General features: G+C 49.3%; 1 protein-coding gene across 1 annotated transcript; it reads right to left on the bottom strand.

Moving 5' to 3' along the window:
- Positions 1-180: 180 nt before the first annotated feature.
- Positions 181-13,609, bottom strand: PDIA3 (protein disulfide isomerase family A member 3). The gene is made up of 13 exons (XM_048866004.2): positions 13,368-13,609; positions 11,095-11,173; positions 9,556-9,673; positions 8,240-8,347; positions 6,554-6,683; positions 5,772-5,888; positions 5,042-5,167; positions 4,010-4,192; positions 3,299-3,407; positions 2,938-3,066; positions 1,744-1,823; positions 981-1,038; positions 181-605 (listed from the first exon to the last, which is right to left on the bottom strand). The coding sequence occupies exons 1-13, from the start codon at positions 13,514-13,516 to the stop codon at positions 489-491; spliced, it is 1,503 nt and encodes a 500-aa protein (XP_048721961.1). The 5' UTR covers positions 13,517-13,609; the 3' UTR covers positions 181-488.
- Between the last annotated feature and the right edge of the window lie 4,532 nt (positions 13,610-18,141).

Consider the following 18,141-nt stretch of genomic DNA (forward strand, 5'->3'; position numbering starts at 1 on the left):
CGGTTGGGTGGGATTTGTTCCCCATGCAGTCCCACAGTTGTCAGGAAACACCCAGGCAAAGCTTCCAGCTGGGAGCAGGGCAACACACCATAAGCCATAGTCTCCTAGCCAGCGCATGGATGCTGGGGCCACTTACACAGGGCTCTCAGCAGCAGCCAGTTGCAGCACTGGGCACAGATGTGTGGTTTAAAGGGGTCCATTTTATTGTCTCACTTCTCCAAATGTACAAAAAAATTAGAAAACACATCTCCCCCTGCCCCACCCCCCTTCCCCACCCCCCAATCACCACCCAAGTCTGGGGCAGCCCCATAAGAATGCAGCAAAGAGACAGCAGGAAATTAAACACAACTAGGTACAGCAGTTGGGTCCCTTCAGCCCACATTGCATTGGGCACAGTTTCTTCACTCCCCACAGCTGGCCCCAGGACACCCAGGGCTTCCCCAATGCCCCCACAATTCCTCCTCTGACACACTGATAAGTTGGGTGCTTTACAGATCCTCCTGGGCCTTCTTCCTTTTCTTGGGCTTTTCCTCCTCCAGCAGCACAGGGGGGCTGGTTGCCTCCCGCTTCAAGTAGCTAATGAAGTCGCTCACCTCCCGGCCTCCCTGCAAACAGCACAAGAGCATGAGGCCAGGGCTGAGCACTAGGATCCTGGCTTTGACACTCCCTGTGGTCTTGGGAATATCTGGACCTGCTGGCCCCAAATGGGGAGTGTTCACTGCCTCAAGAGAGACCAAGCTTCCCCAGACCATTTCCCTGAGAGCCCTTTAAGGCTCTCCCGCAGGATGCACCAATGTGTCCTAGAGATGCAGCTACAGTGCAGGCATCCCGCAATGTGCAGGGCAGCATTCCCAGGGGCCTGTGCAGCCCCACAGCACTCTTCAGCTGCACGAATGCAGCTGAATGGGTGCTGCCCACAGCTACAGCAGCAAAGAGGAAACCTGCATACAGAGCTCCCAGGGCAGGAAGCAGACACTCACCTCATATTTCTTTGGATTCTGCTTGTTACCAGCTGGAACAAAATAGAGAGTGGGGAAGCTGGGGAGAGAAGAGACATGTCAGCTCCACTGTGTTTATCATTCTTCAGGTCCCAACCCCTCAGGAGTGAGTCTAGCACTCACTGTGCAGGGCACCAGGTTTGCCTGGAGCCACAGAAAGGGGAGAATCACTGTTGCATGGAGTCTATTGCCACGCAAGTCAAGGGACAAGCAGTTCAAGGCACCTTCAGCCAGAGGAAGCCCAGAACAGTAGCAAGCCATGCCCCAGGAGGAGATATAAGCACCTTCTGTTTGGCCCTGGGAGCAGGGCTGACTGAGCACCTGGATTCAGGTTTGCAGAAAGACAGGTGCCCAGTGCAGTTCATCCTCAAGAACAGTCTCAGAAGTAGAAGGAAGGAAGGGCCAGAGACATTCAGGAAGTTGTGTGCAAGTATGGCTGGGATACACGACACCCTGCACAGGAGCAAGGGCAGATGCTTTTGTTTGGGTTACTCCAAGTCTAAATTTGTTTGGGTTACTCCAAGTCTAAATTTCTGCTGACAGCTGCTCAGAAGCAAGACAAGCAAGTTCCCAGCGACTATAACAAGCACATCAGCCCCCAGCTGCCATCAGAGCCAGTCTCTCCACCCGCAAAAAAAAACCCAGAGAGATTCCCTAGCCCTTCTGTAGCAGTCACTGGCTAGAGGCAGTAGCCAGGACTCTCCTCTGCCACCCCACCCAATATCATACAAGCTGAAGTTCTTACCCTCGAACTTCATATGGAGAAGGCACATCATTGGCTGTAGCATCCATCTTGGCTATGACAATGTTGGGGTCTTTGCTGAGCTGTTGGTAGGACAGCACATTAGTGAACAGATTATCACTAGTGTATTGTGGACACTGGGGGAAGATGCTGACCCCCCATGTTCCACTAGGGCCAGGAATGTGTGTGCCAAGGCCAAGGGGAGACAGGGGGGCTCTTGGCTAGATGTCTATCAGAACAGCTGGGGGAGGCTGGGGCAGGATCTGGGACAGCAGCATTCATTTGTACAGCGCCTAGCACAAAGGCTGTGGTAATACAAATAATCTAGTGAGTCCAAGCTTTGTCCTGGTGAGAGACTGGGCAGTGCCAGTTCAGGCTGGTATGGGTAGTAAGGAGGGCACAAGCTTGCTGTCTGATATCCAGGCTAGCCCTAGAGATACATGGGCAGGTTTAGGAGGCTATCCTTCCAACTTACACCCTTACGCATTGCCTGTGGGAGAGAAGGCCAAGGCTTCCTGGGTGAGCAGGGGGAGTTGCTGCCTCTAACAATGTATAACGAGTTCACAAACTCTTGCCATATAAAGATCAGAAATAAAATCATAACAGGAAACTTCTGTTTAAAGAGACATTATACAGGAATAGATTCATCAGATTTTTCTATTTAGCAGGATGTTACCATATTACAGAGTGGGAGCATCACTACACCACCTTGTCACTTCTGGTGCTTTGATTAAGTTGGTTGCTACCTATGCTTGTCCCCATGTGCCTTCACCCTGTCCCGAGAACTAAGAACTGAGGACTACAGGAGCCAAGGGACCAGACCTGAGCCAAATACAGCCAACCCTTCCCTCAGGCAGGCATCTTTCTAGGAAGGATTCCCTGGGGACCAGCTCTCAGCAGTGTTTGGACAGAGGACAGTAACCTGGAGACATGCAGCCACTGACCAGGGAATACTGGTGTGCCCTGGCCAGCGCCAACGGAGATGCTCCTGGTGGTGCCCAACCTCAAATGTAACTAGAGGGCAGAAGTAGCCAGCTGCTTACTGACCAGTGCCAGTTTAGATAGCAGTCAGAGGAGGCCCCTTAGGCACATTCATGCCACCTTATGGCTCGGCCAGCTGAGCACAACCCTGGGACCGCTCAGTTCTGGGGGAGGACTGCTGCCTTCAAAGCTGGCAGGCAAGAGCTCCCAGCTTACCTTTTCTCCAAGTTCCTTGTACTTGGGCTCCAGGTTCTTGCAGTGGCCACACCATGGGGCATAGAACTCAATCAGGACGTCTTTGTCCTCTGCATTAACAAGGTCATCAAAATTTTCAGCAACCACCACCTGGAAAGATCGAATTCTCCAGATGAGCAGCATTTCTGCACGTTAATAACCACATGCTCACTCTCCAGGCTCTGACCTGAGTGAGCCTGATCCTCATGCAGCAAACTGCAGGCAGTGGTCCTTGAAGCCTGCACAGAACACTTCTGTCAGCTCAACATACAGTGTTCTAGCTGGAGAGAGGCAACAGCCACATACAGCCTTTGGCTGAACAGCATGTCTCAGCTGCACTTACCTTCACAGGGCCATCATTGTTCTCAGGGATGGGCTCCGATTTCAGGTATTTCTTCAGGTTACCATCAAAGTAATCCTGCAAGAATCTCTCCAGAGCTTTCCCATCACGGCTACAAATCAAATACAGGTGACATTTCAGAGCCATCTGGCACACAAAACTAGCAAGTGCACCCTACAAATCGAGGGAGTTTTGTTCTACCCACAGACAGCAGCACACTGAAGAAAACGACTCAGATCCTCAGTGCTAACCCAGAGCTCTAACTCCCACAGATGACCCAGGGCACAAAAGTCACGTGGCCACCTCCAGGATTTTGGGAAAGTCTGCCTGGTGCACATGTTCACCCTGGTAAGTCAGGCTTCCTACCACCCACGCTCCTCCCACCCAGGAGATAGGCTGAAGTGTGTCTCCCATGCCCTTTATTTTAGGTATTCACTCTTTCGGCTGTTCAGTCTCATGTTATTTTCTATGCCGGTCTCTACTTTTTAGGTATCCTGGAATTAAACCCTCAAACCTTAGAGCTTGCAGCTCCTAATGTAATCCTTCCATAGTGTGTAACTACCCAGGGACAGGCTTGGCCTACAGCCACAGCTACTCCTCTGAAACACAAGCATCCAGCTCAGGTGTCCTCCCAATGAGCCCAGATGGGTAGTAAGTATCTGAAAGGCTTTGCCTGTGACTGGACCAGGAGGGTGCGCCACGCCCAGGACTTACGAGAATTCCTCCTGCATGACATATTTCTCTCCCTTGGCAGTTCTGATGGCAACGACAGGAACCTCCCCTGTGCTGCTGTCCAGGCCAAACTCTGAAAGCTCATGGCCAAAGGTTTTTCTACTAGCAACAGCAAAGTAGAGCTTGTGTCCAGCATCCAGGAACTTCTGCGCCACCATCATCACTCTGAGTAAAGCAGAGGAAATGTGCCGTTATGCTTACGAACATTAAACAGTTTCTCCAAAACAATAGAGCACTTGGGGAGAGGAAGAGAACCACCTCTTTCAGCTGAAACGGAAAACAGCTAGAAACATGAATTAGTGGGGGGGATCTGCTGGTTAGGAGGTTCTGCAAAGAGAAGGAACATGAAAATGCAGCTGGAGAAACAGGAAAGAAGAACATGCTACTAAACTGGGTGTAACCTAGGGATCTCCCAATGCATAGCTTCAACAAGTCTACATTTTGCACTGAATACCCCATAAACCATCAGTCAGCTCTGATCAACCAGGTCTCCTGTGGCTGCAGCACTGCATAGGGAATCAAGTCCCAGTAAGGTGGAGTACAAAAAATGGAATCGAGCATGAGCCTCCTCAGCAAGATTAGTTGTTCTGGGCCTCAGTCAAGCAACTTTGCTATGGACAGATAAAGGAATCAGAGCTCCTGATAAGCATGTCAAATGCACTGTCTACACCTGATGCTGAATTAATGCTCCAGACATGTTAGCGGGCTGCCTGCAACCTATGGAAACACCAACTGCTTGCTACAGAAGCACAAGTTGGGAGAGTCAGTTTTCCAGAATCAGAAGCAACATTTCAAGGAACAGGATGGTGGCCTGCAATGCCTCTCTACTTGTAGTGACAACACACCCTGTAGACAGAGCCAAGTGAAAGAAGAATTTACTAGAGCCCCAGAAATGATTTCTGGGTTTGCACACTGGGGACAGCGTTCTGCCAGATAAACCACAGGAACCCACCAAGCCAGTGCACTGCAGAAGGGAGGAAGACTGTGGACTAGGATCTATCTTCCTCTGCTTACCTGTTGCGCCAGTAGTTGGAGCCCTTGGCATTCTTCTCATAGTCCACGTCATAATAAGCCACCAGCAAGTCCTTCCCTTGGATCAAGTCTTTGTTATCTTCCGTCATATGTGGACAGATGCCAAAACTATCAACAAAGTAGTAGTTAGCAACCTGCATCTCACTATCTGAGCCCTTCCTCCCCACCCAGAAATAACCTTGTCCTAGCACAGTCTCGTTCTCATTCAAGATCACAGGATCCATACAATTGCCGATATCCAGCAGGCCTATTTGAAAAGTGTTTTCTTCAAATAGCTCATTTGTGCATCAGGCCAGTTTGTGGGGTTCTGCTACTGTAGCTGGACATACAAAGTTACACAGGTTTTGATCAAATTAGGGACCTACTTTTATTTGTGACAAAAACTGACCTAAAATCAAATGAGCAAACCAGGTTACTGGAATGCTAGATCAAGTGCCCAGCAGCCATGGTTAGTGCAGAGGAAAAACCCACATAGAAATCTCATTCTTGAGAATGAATGATGGACCTGCAGTGCACTAAGTGCCCACAAGCCAACTATTCTGTGTGTTCCATTAGAAGAACCCCTAAGTTCAGCTAGAATTTAGTAGCCCAGAGGCAGTGCTACTAGCCATGCCCAGGCAATAGGGCTGAGCCAGAGTGCTCACAGTCTAGGGAATTTAGCTGAACTCTATCACCCACCCAAGCCCTGAGATGGAAGTGAGACATCACTCACATGTTCTCCTGGAGAAACTTCTTGATCTTGCCACTGGTGATTTTGTCCTCTGTGTACCTCAAAGTGCTGTCCTCAAATTTATTTGCCAGGCGTTGAGGACGGAATAAGATAACACCCCTGGACAGAGGTGGAGAGCACAAAATGAAACAGCTGGAGAACTAGCAGTATGGGGACACGGGGGCAAGAAGACTGGTCGACACCTTTCCAAGTACACAGTGGAATCATCCAGGTCCTGAACAAAGCTACCTGTACCTCAGCCACCTGGCTGAGTCTTATGCTACTAGCCAGAACAAGCAGCACGATTTCTGGCAGTTAACAAGTAAACAACCCCCACCCCGTGGTGACAAGGGAAGAATAGGATGGGCAATAAGGGAACAAACAGCCAGGCTTGAAAAGCCAATTTAGGTCCTCCTGGTACAGTACTTTCCATGTGAGGCAGGAGTCTGACACGCATACACCAGCCCAGCAGGTAAGGGAGACCTTACAAGTGTTTATAGGTCAGCTTCTCTCCCCTGCCCCTCCACAAGAACCATGACCCACTCACTGTAGTTTACGGCTCAAGGGCCTCAAGTGCCCAACAGCAGGACATAGGCAGGCTGGTCTGAAGGGATTTCCAGCTGGACCCAACAGTACTGATTTTAGAAAGATTAACCTCCTCTGGTCTTGGCCCACATGGGAAGCTATGAAAGGAAATCACTTTCCAAAGCACAGCTGTCTGAGAGGGGTCATTGAGGTTGTCCCTGCTGCCCCAACAAGAACCATGTGTACACTGAGCCACTTACTCTCCATCTGCCTCATACTTCTGTATCAGCTCCTCCTCGCTGGTATGTGCAAAGCGGTAGCTCTCTCTTAGGTTGCTGGCTGCTTTCATGAACTCTGAATAAGCATCACCAAATGCATCTTTGAAGAAGCCTGCAACAGAGAGAGACACGGGGACCCTACAGAAACTCTGCCTCAGCACATGTCATTTCCCTGTTTGACTCAACTCTTCTGTATTTACTCTGCCTGAGAATCCGTCACTTCCGAATGGGCTCTTCTCTGCCCAGCTCAACTCCTTCTGTTTAGCAAGGTTCAATCTCCCTGTGTTCCTTTAGAAATACACCAGCATTTCCTTCCTTCTTTCTGCCCCAGCAGGAGCCAAGCAGCTTTCTTTGGGAGTACATCCGGCTCAATCACCAGCCCAGAAGAAGTTTGCCACTTGCAGCCAGAGATGGAGCTGCACGCTGGGCAGCTGGGATCTGGACAGAGGCAGTGCCCTATAGCACTGGTTCTCAAACTGTGGGTTGGGACCCCAAAATGGGTTACGACCCCATTTTAATGGGGTCACCAGGGCTGGCTTATACTTATTCGGGCTCAGGGCTGAAGACTGGAGCCCCACAGCCTTGGGTGGGTGGTGGGACTCGGGCTTCGGTCCCCATCCCAGGGTCATGTAGTAATTTTTGTTGTCAGAAGAGGGTCGCAATGCCACAAAGTTTGAGAACCCCTGCCCTATAATACTACTCCACAGGAGTCAGAGGGCAGTTTTTCCACCCAGTTCTGGTCTCCTTCAAGCTCCCATTTGAAATGTTCCTTGGATTAGCAGAGTTGCTGGTGCGATGACCTGAGTCAGGCTAATGTGGCGAGACTGTTGAGTGCTACAAGGCTGATGTGACAGCCATCCCTGCATGTGTCAGGTATGGCTGGGTACAGTATGTTGCCCCCAGGGGATGAAGTCAGAACAGGGTCCTTGGGGAGACCCGGCTATTTCTTCACATTTTAAATACATCTACAGGTGCCTATCCAGTGCTCCAGCACGAACCTTACCCCGAAAGAAAAAGCAAAGCCTTGTGATGCATCATCCAGAACTGTTCACCAAGGCATTATTCTCAGCTAAGCGGGCTGCTTGCTTTGTTAACCTTAATAGTCCAGCACCAGCAGTTCTGAGGCTATTTCACCGGCTATACTGGTGACTCATCCAGATATTTTTTGGACGCCACTGTCTAAGGCAGGGTTTCTCAACAACCGTTCCGTGGACTGCACCCTGGGACCCTGACACAGTTTAGCAAGGCAGCAGGCCATTCCCAGGTATCACAAAGGTTGAGAAATACTGGTCTAAGATACTTACCCAGTTAGAGTGGGTGTCAGTGGATCTGCATGAGTGATGGGGAAGGATGTTTTGGTATCATCCATATGCCATCATCAGATCATGACTTGAAATCAGGATACTCTGGAGGCATCTTGTGATATAATCCTTGATGTTCATGTTTGGCTCCAAGAGCTCAAGGCAATCAGATTCCAGCAAGCGGGGAGAGATGGGAGAGAAGGAGTGGGATGGGGACTGGTGGATGCGTAAGTTCAAGGAGAGATCTCCAGCTATTTACAAGTTTCTGAGAGCAGTAGCAACATACTTTGAGGACTTGAAAGACAGACTTCCCCCAGGACAAAGCATCCAATGTAGTTTAAAGGCTGTGTTGGCTTGTACTACTCACCCACCACAGAAGCATCTTTATCACTGATGAATTTTTCAAAATCTGCCACAGAGCGGAGAGCCACTGAGGCAGGTCCTGCCTGTTTCTTGAGGTGACTAACAATCCCATCTGAGGAAGAAGGAAGCAAAGCATACAGCAGTGTTAGAGTGATGGTTTTATGGAGTTCTAGGAGACTGATTCTATGCTTTTAGGAGAGGGATTGTTTCTGCACCATATGCCTGTTCAGTACTTAGCTAAATGGGACCCCAGCCAAGTCTCTAAGCACTACTGTAATACAAATATGTATGCATCCCAGCCCTACAATGGAACTTCCATGAAAGCATGTTGAGCTGGAAGAGATCCATAGAGGATTCCCAGAGCATCAACATCCCAGCAGGACCTATTCACCCCCAATTTTACCATGCAAATGTAAAGCCTTCCTCCCCTAGCTACCAGTGCAGTAGCATAAGGAGTCAAAAGACGTGCAAGTTTCAAGAGACCAGTGCACAATGCTCATCACAAGGCATTACATAAACAGAGTGTCTTTCTGTCTACTCTGAAACCTGACCTTGGAGCACTAAACCAGTGGCTCTCAACCTTTCCAGACTACTGCACCCCTTTCAAGAGTCTGATTGGTCTTGTGTACCCCAAGTTTCACCTTGCTTAAAAACTACTTGCTTACAAAACCACACCTAAATACACAAAATGTCACAGCACATTTACTAAAAAATTGCTGACTCATTTTTACCCTACAGTTACAAAATAAATCAATTGGAATAGAAATACTGCACTTACATTTCAGTGTATGGTACACAGAGCAGTATAAACAGGTCATAGTCTGTAGAAAATTTTAGTTTCTACTGATTTTGCTAGTGCTTTTAATGTAACTTGTTATAAAACTAAGCAAATATCTAGGTGAGTTGATATACCTCCTGGAAGTCCTCTGCATACCACTGGCCGAGATCACTGCACTAAGCAACAAGCCCTGGGCAACAGCTACACTGCAGTAGAATTTCAGAGATAGGCAGATACATTCAGCAATCTGGTACACTCAACATGCAGCAATATTCTCTCCTTCCCATGTCTTTTGGCCACCGGATCTCTCCCACTGCTGATCAGATGTTGTGGACAAGGCAGACTTGCAGTGCCTCATCTTTACCAGGAACCAATTAGATACTCAAGTATCCAGTGCTTCTACCCCCATCCCTCCCACCAACAGGCAGACAAATAAGTTGAGCCTAGTACTGCCATGCAGCCAGGACACTCCCATCTCCATAGCAACAAGTCAAATACAATCCAGATGGGAAAGTGCTGCAGCACCATGCCAGGATCCTTACCTGCTGTCCTGGGCCCATCATAGGCACCTGCCTCTTCACCATCCCTGAAAACCTTCAGGGTGGGATAGCCGCTGACTCCATATTTGTTACAGGTGTTCGAGTTTGCTGTACAGTCAACCTGAAGAAGAGAAATACTGCTCCTTAACACACCATCACATTCATGCAGTGTTGGCACGTAGCACAAACTCCTCTGCTGCAGAAATCAGAAGCAGCACAAGACAGCTTCCCCATAGAGGGCCCACCACATAATCCTATGAAGCAGAGAAATGCAACCTCAACAGGGCATTAAAAGGCAAAGTGTCTATCCACAGGGAGGGGACTTCTGGCGGAAAGTTACAGGAACAAAAGCAAGCTTCGGCTGCCACCTTGTATTCCTTTACTTGCGGAACATGCAATCAGTGCTCTAAAAAATATGGAGCAGACTATCCATGCCCATGGAAGCTTATAGGCCAGATCTAGTGCACCCACAGGGTGGCTGGGACATGGACTTTGGGAGATCTGAAGATTTAACCTGGCTAACAAGGCTAGGGAAGTACATGCTAGGACACTACAGGAGAAACTAAAGTGCACCAGATGCAATGTGAGAGACTCCACTGATAACCCTAAAATTCCGTTCATCACCCAATGTAACAGTGCCTAGAGATGGCTGAAATCGAAGAACGCTCCCCATGCCCAGACGGACGGATACGAGTAAACTGGGACTGGATGGTGTGAAGAGACTGCGATGAGGCACTGGCTTAGTGGAGTTGTGCAAGTTAGTGATAGGTTCCCTGTACTTCTTAACCACCTCACAAGAAAGCTTCCCTTTATAGCAGCCCTCTGCCTCAAGGCAGTGCTGTAAGGCACATCCCTACATTGGCCCCCTGCAGTGAGCTGAGTAGGGCCTAGGAGAGCTTCTCCATCACGACTTAATGAGGAAGGAGTTTGTTTGCATGCAGGGATACAGACTCTTTTCTAGTGTTCTGCACAGTGCAGAGGGAGAGGCAGGAGATGCAAGTGCATTAGGCCTCAAAATCCCCTAAACCCAGGATTTGAGCGTATCATTTACTGCATATAATGCCTACAGACACGTCCTTTGTTTTTCCCAAGCCTTGAGTAGTAGGGTATGAAAAAGGGAATTTCATTGCCGCAGTAAAGGGACGGGCTCTCTAGCTTGCCCTGCACAGGAACAGACCAATCCTCTTGGCAGCAATGAACACCGAGCGCTCCAGAGGCGGACAGCACACTACTTGCACAATACTGCCTCCAGTGGAGGAAATCTGCTTAAGATCTGGGGCAGGAGGACTCGGGGCTTTGTAGACTATTCCCTCCAAATGGAGCAGAACAGAAACCCACCCCCTCACATTTATGAAACAGAGGAAATTAAGTCAGACCCTAAATCTCCATGGAACCACTGGATGCACTAGTCAGGGTACAGCCCCAAACACAAACTTTTAGTAAGTGGACTGTAAGTGTAAAAATCTGCTGCCACAAAAAGGTTCCAGCCCAGTCAGAGCAGGTAACTTGTCACAGAACCATGAACTCGGGCTAGGTCCATACCTTTACTAGAGGGACAATTCCTTTCAGTCTGGTAGCAGCAGCCTCATACTCCGGGGCTAGTCGTTTGCAGTGCCCACACCTGAAGGGGAAGTGACAGTTCGGTTACAAGGAAAAGCCTCCCTACAATTGGGCAGATGCCATGTTTCCATTTACCAAGGATCTCCACACGGTCACACACAACCGACCCAAACAGCCTTCATAGAAACAATGAGGCTTACTGGAAAGATTTTCAACTTGGAGCTCAGGCAAGGGCTGAGGGAAAGAGATGGGATAAGTCACATTGACATTATTCCTTCCCAACATTTTGGAGTTCCCCTACTTGACCAGAGTGGGAAGAGAAAAAAAAAGTGTTGATCTTCCCAAAGACTTTACTCTCTTTGCTAGAATACACGCCAGCGCACTATTGTCTTCCTACAGATGCCCAACAAACATTAGCACTAAGCACTGCAATTTAACTCCTGCCCAGTGAGATGAGTGGAATTAAGTCTGAAACCGAATATTCATGAATCATCCAGTCAACATATTTACCTACTGTGAATGGACTTGCCATGTCCTGACTTTCTATCCATTGCAGTAGAAGATACACAGGAACAAGACTTAAGGTAGATGTAAGAGCACCTGAAGATTCCATAACTTAATTCTCACACTAACCACAGAACCATGATATAATTTGATGCTTAATACAGGCCTGAAACACCTTGTATTTGCAGCTTTGTCACCCAGTGAACTGCTGTCTAGTTTACAGAGGTCTGACATTTTCAGCAACAGATAAGTTAAATTCATTTTAATAATCCTGAAAGTTGAGTAACTCCTTACAGAACTTAAAGTAAAAATAAATCACTATTTTAATCATCCCAGCTAATCAGTAACCCAAACTAACAAAATGGCAACATTAGTCAAACATCTTCTGGTGCCAATAGCATTATCCACCACACACTGTAGCTTTCCATCCTCTGGCAACACATAGCGAGATAGATACTGCAAAATCTAGTGGCACAGAATGAAAGGGACTATATCCAAGACATCCAGTTCCGAAGTTCCTAGAAATCCTAGGTTTCTTTTGCTCTGCTTCCCTCAAGCAATTTAACTAATGAAAGCTTGTCCATGAGCTAGTATTTTCTCCTTAATTCAAAAGGATCTGTGTAAGTGACCAAGATTTGCTGTTCCATTTGTCTAGCCAAACAAACGTACTCAGTGAATTGCTGACTTATTCACTATTCCATAGTGTGGAAGGGATTTTTTAGGAAGTCCTGCATATTTTTGAAGCTGGATATTAATTGAGAAGTATAAGATAATACATCAAAATGGGAACACTCCTATTTCACCAATGACTTGCAAACAAAAACCCATTTTCTAACCAATTAAAAGCAGACACCACAGCAGAGATCCTCCTCATCTTCCTGCAACCTAACGCATGATGGAAGTTGTAGTTCTCATTCTATACCAGGCAGTTCAATTAGAAAATTGTGTCAAGTCCGTAAGTAAAGCAAGCAGTTAGTACTTCCTAGAAATGCAGAACACAGTCCCTTATCTTAAGCTAGAAAACACAGACCCTTATTTTAAGGTGTCCAATTTCCAACTAAGAATTGTTTTGATACCACGGAACCCAGTGTTTTATCAGATTAAGTTGGAAGTAGTCTACCATCATATACTGCAAACACCCTGTTTAAAGTAAGTTGAGATAACACTGCACTTACGAGTGACTTTTGTTTTGTATTTTGGAAAAAGACAAGGCAACAAGCAGCAAAGAGTCTGCCAGAGTAAACCTTGATTGCCTGTCCTAGGGTCCCTGTGCTGGAGCCCAGTGTAGAGGGAGGGCCTGGGGGTCCTCCACCAGCCACTTCGAAGCATGAAGCCCTTGAGAAAGGAAAAAAGATGCCCAGAAAGAAGCACGGACTCGCCACTGGGCCCAGAATCAAGGGCTGCACACTGGACATTCGGTTTTGCCGGATTTTGTCACCCCACAAGGGGTGGGACTAAAAGCCAACCGGGGGGGGGGGTTGGGTGAATGCCAAAGGCGGCCGCCCACCGCAGGGCGCTCAGCAAGGGGTGCTAAGGCAGGAGAGCCGGCTACGCCACACCCAACTCGCGGCCAGGAGGTCGGCTCCCCACAGAGAGGCGGGGACCCAGGGCCTTGTCGACGCGGGGCGGTTTGCTGCCCTGAACAGCGTCAGGCCCGTGCTGCGGCCCTCCCGGTCCCGGCGCACGAAGGGGCAGCGGCGTCGCCCCTTCCCGGCCCGACAGGCCCCCCCGGCCCCACAGGCCCGGCTCACCAGGGCGCGTAGAACTCCACCAGCACCAGCCCCGGGCGCTCGGCCAGGCCGCTCTCGAAGTCCGAGTCCCCGAGCTCCAGCACGTCGGAGGCGCGGCCCGCGCAGGGGCCGAGGGCCAGGAGCAGCAGCAGCGACCCGGGCAGAGCCATGGCGGGCAGCGGCGAGTCGGGGCGGGCGGCTCCTGCTTCGCTCCCTCCGCGGCGGCGGCCGGACTCCACTCGAGCGGCCTCGGCAGGGCCGGAAGTCCCGCCCCCGAACCGGATCTGGAGTGTGGCAGCTCCCCATTGGCACCCGAGTAGCGCGTCACGGAGGGTGGGCGGGGCTTGGGGACCTCAGAGCCCCTCCCCCCGGCCCGTGCCCTGTAAATGGGCTGGGTCACGAGCGCAGGGGCTGAGAGGAGGTCGTGCCCCGCGCGCCCCGGGGCGCCATGGCAACGGCTGGGCTGGGGGGTGGGGAGGGGACCGTCCCCGCGCCTTACAGCCCCCGCCAGTTCGCGGGCTCCCCGGGCGGGCCCCCCGCCCCCCCTTCCTGGGCCGGCTCTCCAGGGAAGAGCCGGGGCCGAGCCAGGCCCGGGTGCGCTGGGAGGCCCGGCCCGGCCCCTGCTCGTAGCTCGCCTGTGGGGCGAGCCCGGGCGAGCCCGACTCGGCCTCAGGCGGAGGGACGTGTCCTGGGCGAGGGGGCCCCGCCGCTGGCCCTGGCCCGAGGCCGTAGTAACCCGCGCCCCGAAGCGGGGCGAGACGCGCCCGCGGTTCCCGTCGCTACGCGGGCGCTTCAGCGGGACCGTGGGGCGGCGGCGGCGGCGGAGGGGAGACCAGGCGGGGGCGAGAACATCGGCCAGGGCCCCGGCGTCACGCTCTTCCGGGAGCGCTGGGGCTGAGGAAGGGCTCTGGGGGGCTCGAGTTTGTCTCCCTCCCCAGCAGGAGCTGGCCCCATACAAGAGATTCCCTCACCCAGCCTGTCACTCTCAGATCCTGGGACCGCCTGGCTGCGGTGAGGTTGCATACAGTCTGGTGAAGAACACAGCTATAGGGGTCAGCCCCATGGTCCGTCTACCCCAGCATCCTGCCTCCCAGCGGTAGCCAATGCCACTTGCTTCAGGGGGAATGAACAGAGCATGCAACGGGCCAGTCCCTCTTGTCCACTTCCAACTTCTCAGAGAGGCTAGGAAGAGTCGGAGCATGGGGTTGCATCCCTGGCCATGTTGACTAATAGCCATTGATGAACCGATCCTCCATAAAGGAAAGGAGGACTTGTGGCACCTGAGAGACTAACCAATTTATTTGAGCAGAAGCTTTCCTGAGCTACAGCTCGCTTCGTCGGATGCATACTGTGGAAAGTGTAGAAGATCTTTTTATACACACAAAGCATGAAAAAATACCTCCCCCCACCCCACTCTCCTGCTGGTAATAGCTTATCTAAAGTGATCACTCTCCTTATAATGTGTATGATAATACAATGCGTATGGCCATTTCCAGCGGGAGAAAACCTGGATTTGTGCTGGAAATGGCCCAACTTGATTATCATACGCATTGTAAGGAGAGTGATCGCTTTAGATAAGCTATTACTAGCAGGAGAGTGGGGTGGGGGGAGGTATTTTTTCATGCTTTGTGTGTATAAAGAAAAGGAGTACTTGTGGCACCTTAGAGACTAACCAATTTATTTGAGCATGAGCTTTCGTGAGCCACAGCTGATGAAGTGAGCTGTGGCTCACGAAAGCTCATGCTCAAATAAATTGGTTAGTCTCTAAGGTGCCACAAGTACTCCTTTTCTTTTTGCGAATACAGACTAACACGGCTGTTCCTCTGAAACCTGTGTGTATAAAAAGATCTTCTACACTTTCCACAGTATGCATCCAACGAAGTGAGCTGTAGCTCACGAAAGCTCATGCTCAAATAAATTGGTTAGTCTCTAAGGTGCCACAAGTACTCCTTTTCTTTTTGCAAATACAGACTAACACGGCTGTTACTCTGAAACCCGATCCTCCATAGTTCTTTTATGAACCCCATTATAGTTTTGGCCTTCATAACATCCCCTGGCAATGAGTTCCACAGGTTGACTGTGCATTGTGTGAAGAAGTACTTCCTTTTGTTTGTTTTAAACCTGCTGCCTGTTAATTTCGTTGGGTGACCCCTGATTTGTATGTTACGTGCAGGGGTAAATAACACTTCCTTATTCACTTTCTCCACACAAGTCATGATTTTATAGACCTCTATCATATCGCCACTTAATCATCTCTTTTTCAAGCTGAAAAGCCTCAGTCTTTTTAATCTCTCCTAATATAAAAGCCATTCCATACCCTTAATCATTTTTGTTGCCCTTTTCTGTACCTTTTCTAATTCCAATAGATCTTTTTTGAGATGGGGTGACCAGATCTGCATGCAGTATTCAAAGTGTGGGCATACCATGGATTTGTATAGTCGCATTATGATATGGTTAGTGGAATATGTACTGCATGAATATGTTTGTTTAGTTTAATAGAGGGCTGTCAGGAAAAACAAAGAGGAAGGGAAACAAATGGTCAAGATAAGCTCCACCTCTTGGTAAACACTTCAGAGTTGTTAAGAAAGACTGTCCAGACTAGTAAGATCAGAAGATTCCACCTCCTTGTTCCAGCCAAGTTATGAAACTGGTTTTGACCAGGATGGCCAAAGTATAGGAACTAGCAAGCTCAAAAGGCCAACAGTAGTTTAAAGATGAACATTGAAAGGGGAAGTTGTTTCGAGCAGTGGCTCTCAATCTTTCCAGACTACTGTACCCCTTTCAGGAGTCTGATTTGTCTTGTGTACCCCAAGTTTCATTTCACTTAAAAACTACTTGCTTACAAAATCAGACATAAAATACAAAAGTGTCATAGCACACTATTACTGAAAAATTGCTGACTTTCTCATTTTTACCACATAATTATAACATAAATTATTTGGAATATAAATATTGTACTTACATTTCAGTGTATAGAGCAGTATAAACAACTCATTGTCTGGATGAAATTTTAGTTTGTATTGATTTTACTAGTGCTTTTTATATAGCATGTTGTAAAACTAGGCAAATATCTAGATGAGTTGATGTACCCTGTGGAAGATCTCTGCATATCACTGGTTGAGAACCACTGATTTAGAGGAACCAGACTAAGATGCAAGCACCCACTGGGAAGAAGAAGAAGGGAGGTCTGCCTGGTTACTGCCAGGGCTGGTGTGCATTAGGTAAGACAGATAGACTGTTTTTAATCCTTTTGTGCATTGTTCCTACTGCAAAGGAAACAATCCTTTGGGTTTTAAGAAGGCTGTCTAGTCATTACATTCACCACTCGTTGCAGATTCTTAATGGGAAGAATGGCAGCTGCTGAACCCAGTCAGACCTCTTAGGCAAGCACAATTAATAGACTTGGCCCTGGCCTTCAGTATCCTGTCAAACAGTGAGGGTGTGATGAAGTGGGGAACTTTAATATTTTGTATAAATACTGTGTGTGCCTCAGTTTCCCCTATATGCTGCATTGTCACTTTGGGGTGGAAAAGAGCTGTTTTCTCTAGTGAGGCCCAGAGATGCAGGCATGATGGATGACTAGCTGTCTCGAGTTTGGGACCCAGGTCAATGGAGAGTCTGTAAACACAATGGCAAACCCAATCTCTGGGACATTTGCTACCTGTGTTTGACCAGCCAGGGAACAAAGGACTGAGGAGAGGCCAGGTGGGACTGGCACCAGGAACTTGAACAAAGAGGAGAGAGGGACAGAGCTGGAGCCAAGGGGGTCACACTGCTTGGCTGGGGCTCTGGTCTAACCATAATGGACCATGCTGTAACTTTCTTCTCTCTGTGCTAACCAAGGCCTTTCTATGTTGTGTTCCAATTGATAATAAACCGGACTGTTTCTTAGCACTGTGTGAGTGCCCCTGCAGATGCTGGTGGGGCTGCATTGCTCTCTAAGATAGTACAAGTCTCCCTCAGGGGTCTGCCTTTGTGGGACTTGCTGACAGGTGCTCATGGTGGGAAGCAGAGTGGCTGAAGGGCCAGAGATGCAGCCTAAGGAGGTGGTGATGCTGCGTGGCTTACCCTGGAGGAAGAGTGAGAGCTTCGGGGGTCTGGCTCACTGAAGGGGTCCTCCCAGACACCGTTCCAAAGCTGGGGCCATAGCACTGATCCCGGGGATCCGTGACAGGGCGTTCTGAGGAGAGGTAAAGGCAGGAGGACTTAACGGGTGCGCCAAGATCCGAAAAGGGACAGAGGTACAACTGACCCTGTAACCATGACAACTTGGTTTTTTTTTTGAAGCAGCTGCATGGCAGTTCCTTCACAGCTCCCTTCCCGCTCAGGAGTGACTCAAAGGGAAAAGTTTCAGAGTAGCAGCTGTGTTAGTCTGTATTCGCAAAAAGAAAAGGAGTACTTGTGGCACCTTAGAGACTAACCAATTTATTTGAGCATGAGCTTTTGTGGGCTACAGCTCACTTCATCGGATGCATACCGTGGAAATGCATCCGATGAAGTGAGCTGTAGCTCACGAAAGCTCATGCTCAAATAAATTGGTTAGTCTCTAAGGTGCCACAAGTCCTCCTTTTCTTTTTTCAAAGGGAAAAGCAGCCCTCATGATTCGCCAGCAGCACTTACAGCACTTCTAGGTGCAGGCTTGAGTCCCAGAGAGCCACAATTGGTAGTTCAAGCATAACCTGAGATGCTGGAGCATGTACCTGGCCAGTGGTTCGTCAAACACTTTCAAACTGAAGGTTGCTTCTTTATCTGAGACCTTCTAGGATGCTTTCCACTGCACTGTCCTGCACCTTCC

This window comes from Caretta caretta, chromosome 10, assembly GCF_965140235.1.
Source record: "Caretta caretta isolate rCarCar2 chromosome 10, rCarCar1.hap1, whole genome shotgun sequence".
In the NCBI taxonomy this organism is placed as follows: Eukaryota; Metazoa; Chordata; order Testudines; family Cheloniidae; genus Caretta; species Caretta caretta.